Source organism: Lithobates pipiens, unplaced genomic scaffold, assembly GCF_037356315.1.
Source record: "Lithobates pipiens isolate NorthernLeopardFrog02 unplaced genomic scaffold, aLitPip1_a1.2 Scaffold_28, whole genome shotgun sequence".
Lineage (NCBI taxonomy): Eukaryota > Metazoa > Chordata > Amphibia > Anura > Ranidae > Lithobates > Lithobates pipiens.
The window spans coordinates 166,344,078-166,358,638 of record NW_027507789.1 but is presented as its reverse complement, the minus strand read 5'-3'; the positions used below and the strand labels follow the sequence as shown (position 1 = coordinate 166,358,638).

Sequence of the window (14,561 nt, the reverse complement as noted above, 5' to 3'; positions counted from 1 at the left end):
AAAAAATCGGATCATGTTCAAGACCCTTTGCCTCACCCACAAATGCGTGCATAGAGAAGCTCCGCAATACCTAATGGAGAAAATAAATCATTACACACCAAACCGCAGTCTTCGATCAGCCAACAAAAACCTCCTCCTCGTGCCCAAAGCCCGGTATAAATCCAAGGGTGATCGGAGATTCGCTGTCCAAGGGCCTCGGCTATGGAATGCTCTACCAATCAACATCCGCCTGGAAGAAAATCACCTGGCTTTTAGGAAAAAACTCAAGACCTTCCTCTTTTAGCAGATGATCAAAGCTCGCCACAGCGCCTAGAGGCGATTCAGTTCGCATTGTGCGCTATATAAGTATTTCATTCATTCATGCAGTGTTAGTTTTCTGCCACACACATCTTGCTTTTACGCCTAAAGTAAAATTTTGGTCTTATCTGGCTAGAGCACCTTCTTCCACATGTTTGCTGTGTCCCCCACATTAGACATGAAATTCTGCATATTCGTTCATTTGGGAGCGTCCGAATGAATGAAAGACTTTTTTGACGAATGCGCACAAAAACGAATTGTCACAAGAACAAAAATCCAAAAGAACGAAAATCCAAAAATAAATAAATCTGAAAGAATGAAAACAAATCAGCCTATGAGTTTAACCACTTCCCGCCACCCATATAGTAAAATTACAGGATGCGCTCTCTTTCTGAGACAATGTCATATGACGGTGCCCCAGAACGCCTACTCTTGTGCGTCCGCAGAGGCGCACAGTGCTGGGATCGCAACCGCGCTGTGTCCTAGGATCATGACAAGTCACTGGTGGGCACTGCTGGGGCTGTACTGTAATCAGGGCGCTGATGATCAGTGTCCTCATTACCTGTACATGTCTCCCCTGCAAGGAGATGCTGCTGATCGGCTCGCCTTTCCTCAGACTCTGTCAGTGTGAGCCGAGGAGCGACGATAAATGGCACTTCCTTGTTTACATGTGACCGGCTGTGATTGGACACAGCTAATCACATGGGTCAAATGTAACCAAGGAAGTGCCGTTTACCGACTCTCTTCGGCTCACACTAACAGAGTCTGAAGAGAGGAGAGCCAATCAGCGGCATCTCCTCGCAGGGGAGACATGTACAGGCCCAGCAGTGCCCATCAGTGACACCAATCAGTGCCCATCAGTGACATCAATCGGTGCCCATTAGTAATGGCAGTCAGTGCTGCCTTTCTGTGCCCATCAGTGCTTGATTATCAGTGCTGCCCATCAATGTCCATCAGTGCCCACCAGTGCCAAATATCAGTGCCCACCACTGTCACCTATCAGTGCTCATCAGTGCTGCATACCAGGGCCACCTATCAGTGCCCATTAGTGCAGCATATTAGTGCCACCTAACCAGTGCCCTTTAGTGCCACCTCATCAGTACCCATCAGGGCAGCCTCGTCAGCGCACACCAGTGAAGCAGAAAAATGACTTATTTACAAAATTTATTGACAGAAAGGAAGAAAAACTTTTTTTATTAACATTTTCAGACTTTTTTATAGCAAAAAATAAAAAAACTAGCACTGATTAAATTCCTCCAAAATAAATATCTATTTGTGTGAAAAAAAATTATAAAAATTTAATTTGGGTACAGTGCTGCATGACTGTCCAATTGTCATTCAAAGAGTGAGAGTGCTGAAAGCTGAAAATTGGCATAGGCAGGAAGGGTGTAAAAGTGCCATGTAGGCAAGTGGTTAACAAATAGATTGCATTCAGAATCATTTTCTTTTTCATTCTTTCCGACTATTCGTTATCGCATAGAGAAAATACAGAAATAATTGATGATTGCATTTGTATTTCTTTTGGATATATTCGGATTCGTTCGACTTTTGAATGGGCAGTGTTGGTGTGTTATCTCTGGCTAATAAGTTTGTCCCTTATTTCCGTGTGTGTTTTTCTATGTCAGACTGCATTCTATCCAGAGTCCAGACAGGGTGTGGTGGGCTGGTGGCACTGTTTTGTTGGATTTGTGAGTCTCTTGTGACACAGAGAAGTAACGAATTACATATCTAAACGAATGGAACAAAACAAATACAAATGTATCCAAAATTTTGAATTATCTAAATTAACAAATGTTGCATTTAACAAATGGAACAGAATGAATACAAGTGGATCTGAAGTTACAAATGATCCGACGTAACGAATGCCAATCATAACGAATGATCCAATAAACAAAAGAAACGGAAAAAAAACAATGATAGAAAATGAAAACAAATTTTTCGGTAGTGCACATGTGTCCCCCACATGGCTTCTCACAAACGGGACTTCTTATGGCTTCCTTTCAACAATGACTTTCTTCTTGCCACTCTTCCATAAAGGCCAGATTTGTGGAGGGCACGACTAATAGTTGTCCTGTGGACAGATTCTCCCACCTGAGCTGTGGATCTCTGCAGCTCCTCCAGAGTTACCATGGGCCTCTTGGCTGCTTCTCTGATTAATGCTCTCCTTGCCCGGCCTGTCAGTTTAGGTAAACGGCCATGTCTTGATAGGTTTGCAGTTGTGCCATACTCTTTCCATTTTGATGGATTGAACAGTTGATCCATGAGATGTTCAAATCTTGGGATATTTTTTTATAACCTAACCCTGCATTAAACTTCTTCACAACTTAATCCCTGACCTGTATGGTGTGTTCCTTGGCCTTCATGACGCTGTTTGTTCACTGAGGTTCTCTAACAAACATCTGAGAGCTTCACAGAACAGCTATATTTATACTGAGATCAAATTACACAGTGGACTCTATTTACTAATTAGGTGACTTCTGAAGGCAATTGGTTCTACTATTTCAGTTAGGGGTATCAGAGTAAAGAGAGCTGAATACAAATGCACGCCACACTTTTCAAATATTAATTTGTATAAAAAAAAAATGAAAACCATTTATCATTTTCCTTCCACGTCACAATTATGTGCCACTTTGTGTTGATCTATCACATAAAATCCCAATAAAATACATTTATGTTTTTGGTTGTAACATGACAAAATGTGGAAAATTTTAAGGGGTGTGAATACTTTTTTCAAGGCACAGTACATGACTGCAGCCCCGATCCCCTGCCACCTCTAAGACTCAGAACTGAGCAATCAAACAATGCGATTCCCACAGCTTTCAGTCTTCAACCTGCAGAGAATTGGCAAATGTCAGTCACTGGCTCTCTGCTCTACCCCTACAGCACTCACTGGAGCAGCGGGCTGTGGAGGGGGCGGAGCTAGCTGGCTCAGGCTCCCAGCGGTTCACTGAGACACTGATCTAACTGCTGGTCCAGGCATTGAGGGGGATCTTGACTTTAAAGTTAGGAGCCAAGACTGCAGAATTTAGCTCACTGTTGGCTGAAAACGGGTCACAGAAGTCCAGAATGACCTGCACTCCTGTGATTCATAATATAGGCATAGCCAAAATAGCTTTGGCCATACTTTTCCTTTAGTGCCCCTACATAGTCTTGACAAATGTTCAAAAGAACTTCAAATTTTCATTGGCCTTTACCATTTCATTTTGGAATGAATGGATTCTCCAGAACAAAACATTTTCCATCTTGCCCGTTCAAATTTTCTCATAATTACGGTAGAAAACAACCAAACAAATTTGACCCCACTAATGATTAGAAAATGGAACAAATGTTTCGAATGAAACTCTACTAGTGTATTGTCAACTCAACTTATAAATGCAAATCTTTTTTTTAAGTTTTGGATAGCGTGGAGTTGGATTAGAACCTTGGTCAGGTTATTTACTGTCTGAGCCCCCCCCCCCTGTTAGAGAGATTCACCCTCTATATTTTTCCTGTTTAATGTTATCACCGACAGTGAAAATCTCAAAGTTTGGGTTGTCACCAAAACAGGAATAGAGGAGAAAACTTCCAATGGGGACACTAGTTCTGGTGACAACCAGCGGTTTCCTCCCACTTCCTGATTGGCTCTGCCCCTATGGGACACGGATGGCAAAAAAACTAAGAGGGTTGATAACCCCCCCCCCCCCTTACTGTATCCAAAATGATGTCGTTCTTTAGTTCTACTTTAAAACAGTACAAATAAATAATAAATGTCCTCCTCTGAGTTTAAGGCAGAACTTAAATAAAATTGCGAGCAGGCAACTCATTATTGCAGAAGAGACATGGTAAGTCTCTTCTGCAGCAACACACACTTACCTTCCCACTCACAGTCTTCTATTGAATGTACACTGAGCTGGGCTTATGTCCAGCTCAGTATGTATTCCTGGCACACTTTGGCTGGGCAAGAATGACTGACTCATGTGTGCATGCACAGGATGACATCATTCCCACACCAACCAATCAAGAGGCTGGAAACTAGGCACCCCAGTAGCTGGGGAGACAAAGGATGTAACCGCTAAATCGCTGGAAGATGGAGGTGAGCATTTTGGGGGGGTGTTTAGTTCTGCTTTAACCACTTGAATCCGGAAAAGTCCTGTGTGTGGGCAGGTCCGCTCGTTCGGACAGTCCGGCGGACTTTATGGCGGTTTGTCCTCCAGACTAAGTCTGCCAGATAGTCTGATCGTGTGTACGCGGCATTACTCTCCTTCATGACCGGGCCATTTTTTTTGCGCTACTGCGTTACTTTAACTGACAATTGCATAGTCTTTCGGTGATATTTGATCACCTCTGTGTTTTTTTATTTTTTACGCTACAAACAGATTGGTTTGCGGGAAAGTTATAGCATCTACAAGCTATGGGATATTTTTATTTATACTAGTAATGGTGGCGATCAGCGACTTATAGCTGGGCTGCGATATTGCGGTGGACATTCGGACAATAACTGACACTTTTTGGGGACCAGTGACACTAAGGCTACTTTTACACTGTAGCCGCGGCTACATTAGCAGTAAGGTGCCGCTATACCGTAGTTTTAGCAGCACTTTTCAGCCGCTAGCGGGGCGCTTTTAACCCCCACTAGCGGCAGAAGAAAGGGTTAATACCGCCCGTATTGCGGCGCTTCCGAATGACTTTTCAGCAGGAGCGGTTTAAGAGTGGTGTATACACCGCTCCCAAACCGCCCCAAAAAAGATGCTGCTTGCAGGACTTTTTTCCCATCCCGCAAGCGCACCACCCCAGTGCAAAAGCACTTAGGCTTTCACACCGGGGAGCCATGCGAGGCAGTTTTCAGGTGCTTTACAGGCACTATTTTTAGCGCCCTAAATGCCTGAAAATCGCCTTAAGTGTGAAAGTAGCCTAATACAGTGATCAGTTCTAAAAATATGCACTGTAACTGTACTAAAGACACTGGCTGGGAAGGGGTTAAACATCAAGGGCGATCAAAGGGTTAACTGTGTGCCTAACCAGTGTTTTACTACAGTGTCTGAGGTGCTAGATACTAGGAAAGAGATGGAATTTATTCTCTGCTTTTCAGAGATACAAATTCCATCCCTTCCCCCCGTCAAAACGGTGATCTGCCTTGTTTACATAGGCAGATAACTTTCCTGTGTCTTTTCTTAACAATTGGCAGGTGCCGGTGGAGACTGAGTCCGCAGTACTCGCCATTTAGCTCCTGCTGTGTGTAATGACAGCAGGAGCGAGCTGCTGGCGGCACGCATGCTTGCCCCCCCTACACGGAAGTGTCGAATCACGTGTACAGTATATATGTGAACCGGCGCACAGATGCCACCCTGTAGCAGTAAAACTTCTATAGGGTGGACCTAAACAGGTTAAAGCACAGTTAAACCCTCCTATCCTTTACTGCCAGGGAAGCTGCCAACTTAGCCTCAGTTTGATCTGCAGTTGCCATGGTTATGTGCTTCCATGTAATGGCTTGACATTTCTGTTGACAGTACAAGCAACTGTGACCATTAGCATTCATGGCATGCCTTGAATATAACTGGGGAAGTTAATAAACAAATGGGTTTAGTTTGACCTTTAAATGGAACTATACTCACTTTGGCACTTAGTCCCAGTGTTACCCGCTTGAGTGCTGACATCTTTAGGCGGCCGGCTTTTGGGTCTTAATCACTGGCTTTTTTCATTGGGCAGGCAGGGATGACATCATTCCCACGTATCAATGCGGGGGGGGGGGGGGGGGTGGGTGGGTGTTGTGTCGGATTCGGAATTGCTGAATTTGTACAGTGAGCTGCACATGCATGGCTTGCTGTACAAGGGTGGATAGGTAGGTGAGTTACTTTATAAAGGGAGTGATCTCCCCTGTATGATTTTTACCTATAGCTAAGCCTATAATAAGGCTTACCTATAGGTACGGTCAGGGGCATTGCTAGGTCTATAAAAGATCTGGGGCTAGAGCCCATAGCAGCGAAGTAAAGAAAGTTATACGCTTGGGCGGGCATACACATGTATATGCAGTAACATACGTGTGTATAGCCACAGAGAGCCCCCCACTTACATCAGGGTCCCCAGAGAGCCCCCCTTACATCAAAGTCCCCAGAGAGCCTCCCCCTTGTATCAGGGTCCCCAGAGAGCCCCCACTTACATCAGGGTTCCCAGAGAGCCCCCCTTACATCAGGGTCCCCAGAGAGCCCCCCTTATATTAGGGTCCCCAGAGAGCCTCCCCTTAAAATCAGGGTCCCCAGAGAGCCTCCACCTTAAAACCAGGGTCCCGAGAGAGCCTCCCCCTTAAAATCAGGGTCCCCAGAGAGCCTCCCCCTTGCATTAGGGTCCCCAGAGAGCCCCCCACTTACATCAGGTTCCCCAGAGAGCCTCCCCTCCCCTTGGGGACCCCTGCAGAGACTCGGGGCTATGGGCCCTAGATTTGGGGCTACAGCCCCAAAAGCCACCCCCTAGTGACGCGACTGGGTAAAGTACTTTAGATGCAGCTGGTGATGTCACCGGCGCATGCTGTAATGAGTCACACATGCGCAGGAGTGACCTCGTCACCAGCTCGTTCATTCATATCGCCAAAGCCGGCGAACACGCAAGAAAGGCTGGGTGAACATGGAAGTGCCTTCAGCGGTGACAGCGCGCTGCTGAAGGGCTTTGTTTTCAGGTAAGTCTGTAAAAATGTGCTAGTATGTGTTGCATACTAGCGCATTATAAACTAAACTGGCTGGTGCCTTTTTTTTAAGTGGTTTAGTACCACTTTAACACTAAAAAGACATAGCATGTCTCTTCTGCATTCAAATTCCTGCCTGTTCGCCCAAATTTTCAAATTTCCATTAAAGTTCCCCTTTCACCTCTGGAAGATTTACTCCCCTTCATGACCAGGCCATTTTTTGCGATACGGCACTGCTTTACTTTAACTGACAATTGCATGGTTGTGCAACACTGTACCCAAATAAAATGTATGTCCTTTTTTCCACACAAATAGAGATTTATTTTGGTGGTAATTTGATAACCATTGCGTTTTTTATTTTTTTGCACTATAAACAAAAAAGAGCGACAATTTTGATAAATAAAAAAAATTTTTTTACTTAGATGCTATATAACATAATAAAAAGACTGACAATTTTGAAAAAAAAAAAAAAAATTCTCCATTTAGGCCAATATGTATTCTGCTATATATTCTTGGTAAAAAAAAAAAAAAATTCCAATAAGCGTATATTGATTGGTTTGAGCAAAAGTTATAGCGTCTACAAACTATGGGATTTAAAAAATAATAATTTTACTAGTATTACCGGCGATCAGTGACTTTTAGCAGGACTGCGATATTGACAGTCGGACACTAACTGACACTTTTTGGTGACCAGTGACACTAGTACAGTGATCGGTGCTAAAAATATACACTGTCACTGTACTAAGGACACGGGCTGGGAAGGGTTTAAACGTCAGGGGCGATCAAACAGTTAAAGTGGAAAGGTAACAGCGCTCTCTGCAGGGGCACAAATAAAATCAGTGATGCCCAGCAATGCCACCCATCAGTGTCATCAGTGCCACCCATCAGTGCCACCTATCAGTGCCACCCATAAGTACCCATCAGTGCCACCCATAAGTACCACCTATGAATGTCCATCAGTGCCGCCTATGAGTGCCCAACAGTGCCGCATACCAGTGCCCCCTATCAGTGTCCATCATCAGTGCCACCTTATTGGTGCCACCTCATCATTGCTTATCAGTACTGCCTTATCAGTGCAGCCATATCAGTGCCCGTCATTGAAGAAGAAAACGTACTTATTTACAAAGAATTTTAACAGAAACAAAGAAAAAGTTATTTTTTTCAAAATTTTCAGTCTTTTTATTTGTTGCGCAAAAAATTTAAATTGCATAGGTGATCAAATACCACCAAAAGAAAGCTCTATATGCGGGAGAAAAATGATAAAAAAATGTGTTTGGTTACAATGTAGCTGAAAGCTGAAATTTGGCTTGGGCACGAAGGTGTAAAGGGCAACTCTGTGGACTCTGATGTAAAGAGGAACTCTTGTGATTAACTGCATATGATCAGAAATGTTATTTAATTGCAAAATATATGTATAGTTTATACTATAAAAAAAAAGAAGCTTTGTTTATGTAGCACTAACCTCAGAAGGAGCTGCTGGTTAGATTTGGGCTTACCATTACCTTCTTTTCTCCTCACTTCACGTCTAGGGGTGTCCCATGGTAGATGGCCCAGTAACTCGAGAGACTAACAACAGATCCACTTGAATGGATTTTATTTGCAAAACATAGACAATGAACAGTCTCTTAAATTGGGATCAGAGGGTTGGAAAGGAAAGTTCAGGTACTCTTAGTGTCAAAGTCAAATACTGAAGAACTTGCTTACTTTGGCTGCATCCAGAGAATAACCATTCGCAACTGGATGTTCACTGAGGTTGGACAGTCCCTCTCTCACAAGGCCTAGCAGCCAACAAGGTGCTTACTCAGGAACAAGTCTCTGCCACAGATGTTGTTGTAGAACATACAAGATAATGTCTCTGCCACAGACATTATAGAACACGTAGGAAAACTAAACTTGAAGAACACTCGTGGGATACCTGGATCTTTCAGCCCGCTTGGCGATATCCACGAGACCGGATTCTCTTGGGTACTTTAGCCCTTCCAGGCTCTTACTAAGAAACAACCCGTACATGGTCTTTTTCTGAAGAGTCCTCCCCTGGAATGCTTGAAGTCACTGGGTCTTTCCCGAACCGGAGACGGCACCCAAACACCTCAGAATCCTCCTTTAGTTTCCTTGCCTCGGGTTAGCCAGCCCTGAGACATCAAGATCGGGTGGATCCGCACCCCAGGCCATAGCCTTCCTGGGGGCTGGTCAGGAGGACCAGGACCATGAAGTCAGTACATCCTTGAACATCCCCGAACCACCTGACGTCCGCATCTTAAATACCCTCTCCCAGAAAGCACAGCAAGAGCGCCACTCCCACTGGGCGGGCTCCGAAAGAGAGTAACTTAAGCACCCAACCAGACCATAGTTCCATACCTGCCAGAAGAGACAGTGCCCCCTGTGGTCAGACGGAACATCTCATAGTGAAGTGAGACTGATGCTGAAGTCCAATTTAGACAAATATACCCAAACCAAACTGCAGTTTAGGTATAACCTTAACTTTGAAAAACGCATAGTGCGTGCTCTTCAGCAGCCGCCGCTACACACTCCCCCTGCTTATTTAGACAATGTCCTCATCGTCTGGGAAAGACAGGAAAAAGAAACCCAGAGATAAAAAAATAGCTCTGTCAAAAAAAAAAACTTGAGTACCTGAACGTGGAGGGTAAGGATGGGAAAGGGAAGGAAAACAATAAACTTTCCAGTATTGTGTGAAGACATTGTTTAAACACAGAATTATCATACATAAAGATTACCACCCAAACCTGTCTACTAAAACCACCCATTCTCCGGCAGCTTAATAGATGCTCATGGGTGAATCCTGAAAGAAAAGAAAAACATGCAAACAATACACTGTACACAGACTATTAGAAGGCAGGGTTCCATCCAATCTCAATGGATTCCTCTCCTCTAAACCTTTAAACTTTTAAAACCTTTTTATTTTTCTACTTATAAAACAGTGCTAATTGCGTTGACTCATGCCACCTAGTGGTATGCGCAGCTAATGTGCAGTCTCTTATTAGAACAGGTTATGTGTCCGGTAAAGTGATCTTGACATGGCGGATGTTTCTTTCTCTGTGTAACTGGCTCTGTCTAACTACCCCATAGTTCAGTATTTCCAAAGCAAAATGCAAAGAGATAAAGACCAAGAGAAACTCTCCTTGCAAATTCAAAGACTTGACTCAGAAACAGTTCACCAGTAGAAACGGGGATCAGGCAAAGTTAAATCTTTCCCCTGTGCATCCACAGTGGTAATGAAATAAACGGCACTGTCTTTGTCCGGTCTGCAAATCACAATTTTGTCTCCATAAATGTGCCGACCATAACTCCAATGCTGTAGACATCCGACAAACCGTTCATACAGTTCCGGTGAAAAAGCCGTTTTTGCAAAGTGGCTTTGGTGCTTTTAAGTAGTTTAAAACATCGTCCTCGTACCATGCCTCACGGTTTTCCTCAATAATATCCATAATGTCCCTTGGGACATAGGGCAATTCCAACCCGTGCTCATTAGATACTCTCTTATAAAGGAGTCTATGCGACCTTGCAAGTCTTTGCAGTGCGCGGGCACTTCCTTCCCCAGGCGATATGCAGGAGTTTGGGGACCGCCGCACCAATGTGGCAGAGTCCCTTTGAAGTGTGGGCAAATTCATGGGTTTATGGAGAGTCACATTTACCATGATGGGGTTTTCCGCACTCGGCGTTCCACCCTCTGAGGTTAAAGATAGCCAGTCCGAAACATCTGTACAAGTGGCGGCTACATCATCCCCTCCAGCCCACAACAACTCTTGAGACAGTGTCCCTAAAATGTCATCATCTCCAGTGTCTGACAAAGACTCTAACTCTGAATCTCGATATTCCTCTGCCGGTAAATAATTCACTAGAGATTTACTTACAGTCTTAGTTTTTCCTGAAGCAACCTTCTTCCGCTGATTGGATCCAGCTGGACTCGGTAGTGGTTTTCCATGTCGGTTCTGGGAAGACTTTGTGTTCCCCACTTTCTTCAAAAGGAGGCATAGTGATTTCAGTAACGGTAGTAGAAGCAGTGTCCATCTGCTCCAAAGTGGTCTCTTCGACAGTCGCAGTGGTAGAAGCAGCGCCATCTCTCTCAGGGGTGTCAGCAACAACAGGTGTCACCAATGTGGAAGGCCTCACCGAAGGGGCGAAGATGGCAAACTCCTTGGTTGTCACACCCGTGGCCCAGTCCATGCGGTAGGCCCTTGGTAGTGCGATTGACTGCTCCAATTTAAAGAAATACTCCCCACAGGCAAAGCAACGGACAAATGGGGTTCACGAACAGTCTCTCACACTTTCCACACAACATCCCCAGGGCCTCAACATCCCCTGATGCGTATAGGACGAACCACCCTTGAAGGGCCAGATGAATCCCTGTATCGGTCAAAGTGTCTCACTCCCATCATACCTTCTCTCAACGGCATACGGGGTCCCATGCTAGGCGGTATTCCCGGAGCTTGAAACATTTTCACATTGAGAGCCTTTTTCTCCAATCACTGTGAGAGAAAAACTAGACTAGCTTCCTCTCCTTCCGCAACATACTCTCATGCGGTGCTTCGTGCAGGAAAAGAACAGCTCAGACTCCTCCCTCTGGTTGCTTGGGTTGCATAACTTTGCGGGCTTTTCGGCAAGGACTCCTCCCATGCTTACGCACCTCAGTGAAAGTCAGAGTAAAGATGGCGCTGATGGCGCAGTTCAAAAACACAACCCTCTGTCCTATATTTTACCATGTGTACAGTTCTCTGCGGGGGTAACGATAAATCCCGGACTGCGAGACCCCACATGTAGCACTAACCTCCGAAGGGGCTGCTGGTTAGATTTGGGCTTTACCGTTACCTTCTTTTCGCCTCACTTCACGTCTAGGGGTGTCCCGTGGTAGATGGCCCAGTAACTCGAGAGACTGACAACAGATCCACTTAAATGGATTTTATTTGCAAAAAGTAGACAATGAAACAGCCTCTTAAATTGGGATCAGAGGGTTGTAAAGGAAGTTCAGGTACTCTTTAGTGTCAAAGTCAAATGTTGAAGAACTTGCTTACTTTGACTGCATCCAGAAAATAGCCATTCGCAGCTGGATGAACACTCAAGTTGGACAGTCCCTCTCTCACAAGGCCCAGCAGCCAACAAGGTGCTTACTCAGGAACAAGTCTCTGCCACAGACATTGTTGTAGAACATACAAGATAATGTCTCTGCCACAGACGTTGTTGTAGAACATGTAGGGAACTAAACTTGAAGAACACTCGTGGGATACCTGGATCTTTCAGCCAGCTTGGCGATATCCATGAGGCCGGATTCTCTTGGGTACTTCAGCCCTTCCAGGCTCTTACTAAGAAACCAACCCGTACGTGGTGTTCTTCTGAAGAGTCCTCCCCTGGAATGCTTGAAGTACACTGGGTCTCTCCCGAACCAGAGACGGCACCCAGCCACCTCAGAATCCTCCTTTAGTTTCCTTGCCTCGGGTTTGCCAGCCCAGAGACATCAAGATCGGGTGGATCCGCACCCCAGGCCATAGCCTTCCCAGGGGCTGGTCAGGAGGACCAGGGCCATGAAGTCAGTACATCTTTGTGGACCGGAACCCCGAACCACGTGATGTCCGCATCTTAAATACCCTCTCCCAGAAAGCACAGCAAGAGCGCCACTCCCACTGGGCGGGCTCCGAGAGAGAGCAACTTAAGCACCCAACCAGACCATAGTTCCATGCCTGCCAGAAGAGACAGTGCCCCCTGTGGCCAGGCTGAACATCTGATAGTCCAGTCAGACTGATGCTGAAATCCAATTTAGACAATTGTACCCAAACCAAACTGCAGTTTAGGTATAACCTTAAAGCGGTTCTCCATCCTAAAGTGGAAGTTCCGCTTATCTGATCCCTCCCCCCCTCCGGTGCCACAATCGGCACCTTTCAGGGGGGAGGGGGGTGCAGTTACCTGGATAATCCAGGTATCTGCACCCACTTCCGGGACAGACCGCCGCAGATGCCCCCCCCCGCCCCCCCCCTTGTGTTCTGGGAAACACACAGTTCCCAGGACACAGCGGGGACCAGCAGAGACGCGCAGCGCGACTCGCACATAGGGAACCGGGCAGTGAAGCCGCAACGCTTCAACTTCCCATTCTCTGGCAGAGGACGGCAGCGGGGGCAGCAGAGAGATGAGCGATCGCTCGTCATCTGCCGCCGACATCACTGGACCCTGGGACAGGTAAGTGTCAATTTATTAAAAGTCAGCAGCTGCAATATTTGTAGCTGCTGGATTTTAATATTTTTTTTAAAGTGCAGAAGTGCTTTAACTTTGAAAAACGCATAGCGCGTGCTCTTTAGGAGCCGCCGCTACACGTAGCTAAAATGTTCGGGTTTGACAAAGAAAAGGTGGCAACCCCAGTGTCGGAGGACATGGAGTCTGCGGGACCCACAGATCAGCTCCACGCATGCGTGGCCCCTACCCAGAAGTGTTGATCATGTACTCCATATGTGACCTGGTGCTGCCCAGCTGCTTTGCGCCATATATCTAGATTATAGGGTTGGCAAGCTGTTAAATAAGGAATTCCTGGTATATATTGGCCATCCTCAAGGAACCTTATGTGGCTGGCAGTGACAGGTGAAGGAGCACCTTGCAGCAACTTGTCACCTGACACAGATACTCCTCCATGCTGTAACATACCCCTTCCCCCACTGCCCAGGAAGTCTGATGACATGCAAAGTATAGAATAAAGAGCACACTGCATGCATGTTATCTGCACACACACGCTGCACACATGAATGGTACAAAACATTGATGTTCAATCTCGTCCGTTTGTATTTGAATGTAACCGATCGGGCTTGTTTTGTAAATACATTAGGGGAAGGGAAACACAAAAACTTCAATCTCATTGGTGTGCATCCCACCCATCAGTAACAAACCCCTCCCCTCGCCATTTCAGATTGGTCGGTTTTCATACACTTTAACTATTGCCAGGAAGATCGCGCTGATTGGGGAATTCATACCCAGCTCCGCCCTCAGAAGTGTGATTGGAGAGTTCAATGACCCGCCGTAGCGGCGGATTGGTTGTCGGATTTAGGCGGGTTGGGGGATTTTGAAGTTGGTGCGGTAACGGTCCGCGCTTAGTCTAGGATTAGGAGTCGCGTGGAGTCGGTCGGTGTCGTCTGTTGTCGGTGTGCTTTGTCCGGTGTATTGCGTCAGCCATGGAGACCGAACCACTGAGAGTGAGTACAGCTTCCTGGGCAGGACAGTGTGCCCGGTATTGGGGTGATCGGAGGCTGCGTGCTCTGTATTGGGGTGAAGGGGGTTCTCACTCTCCCAGTATATACAGGGCTCAGTATTAGAGATCGTGGCAGACCTTTTATTTCTATATGATACAACTACAGCCCAACCATCAATAGACCCCTTGTATCTTTATTCCTGGCCAATCAAATCATTCATTACAAAAAAATCCATAGGAAGCCTGATGAGAGCTTATTCAGCCATTGGTTGTAGGGTGACATCGTCTCCTGATTGCAGATGCAGGGTGTCCCATTGTGTAACGCTCCATCTCTCTAATAATTGTAGATGCTGGTTACGGGATGGCAATGTTTGATCCCTGTGTCCCAGTTGCAGATGCTGGTTACGGGATGACAATGTTTGATCC

The 14,561-nt window shown here is 45.8% G+C and overlaps 1 protein-coding gene across 2 annotated transcripts in view; it reads left to right on the top strand.

Moving 5' to 3' along the window:
• The first annotated feature begins 13,976 nt into the window (after window positions 1–13,976).
• The window catches only part of TOP2A (DNA topoisomerase II alpha), a 47,384-nt gene continuing 46,799 nt past the window's right edge, over window positions 13,977–14,561 (top strand). For both annotated transcript variants that reach the window (XM_077459849.1, XM_077459847.1), the window contains exon 1: window positions 13,977–14,139. In XM_077459849.1, coding sequence (XP_077315975.1) covers window positions 14,119–14,139 — 21 coding nt within the window. In that variant the 5' untranslated portion in view covers window positions 13,977–14,118. The remainder of the gene's footprint in view (window positions 14,140–14,561) is intronic.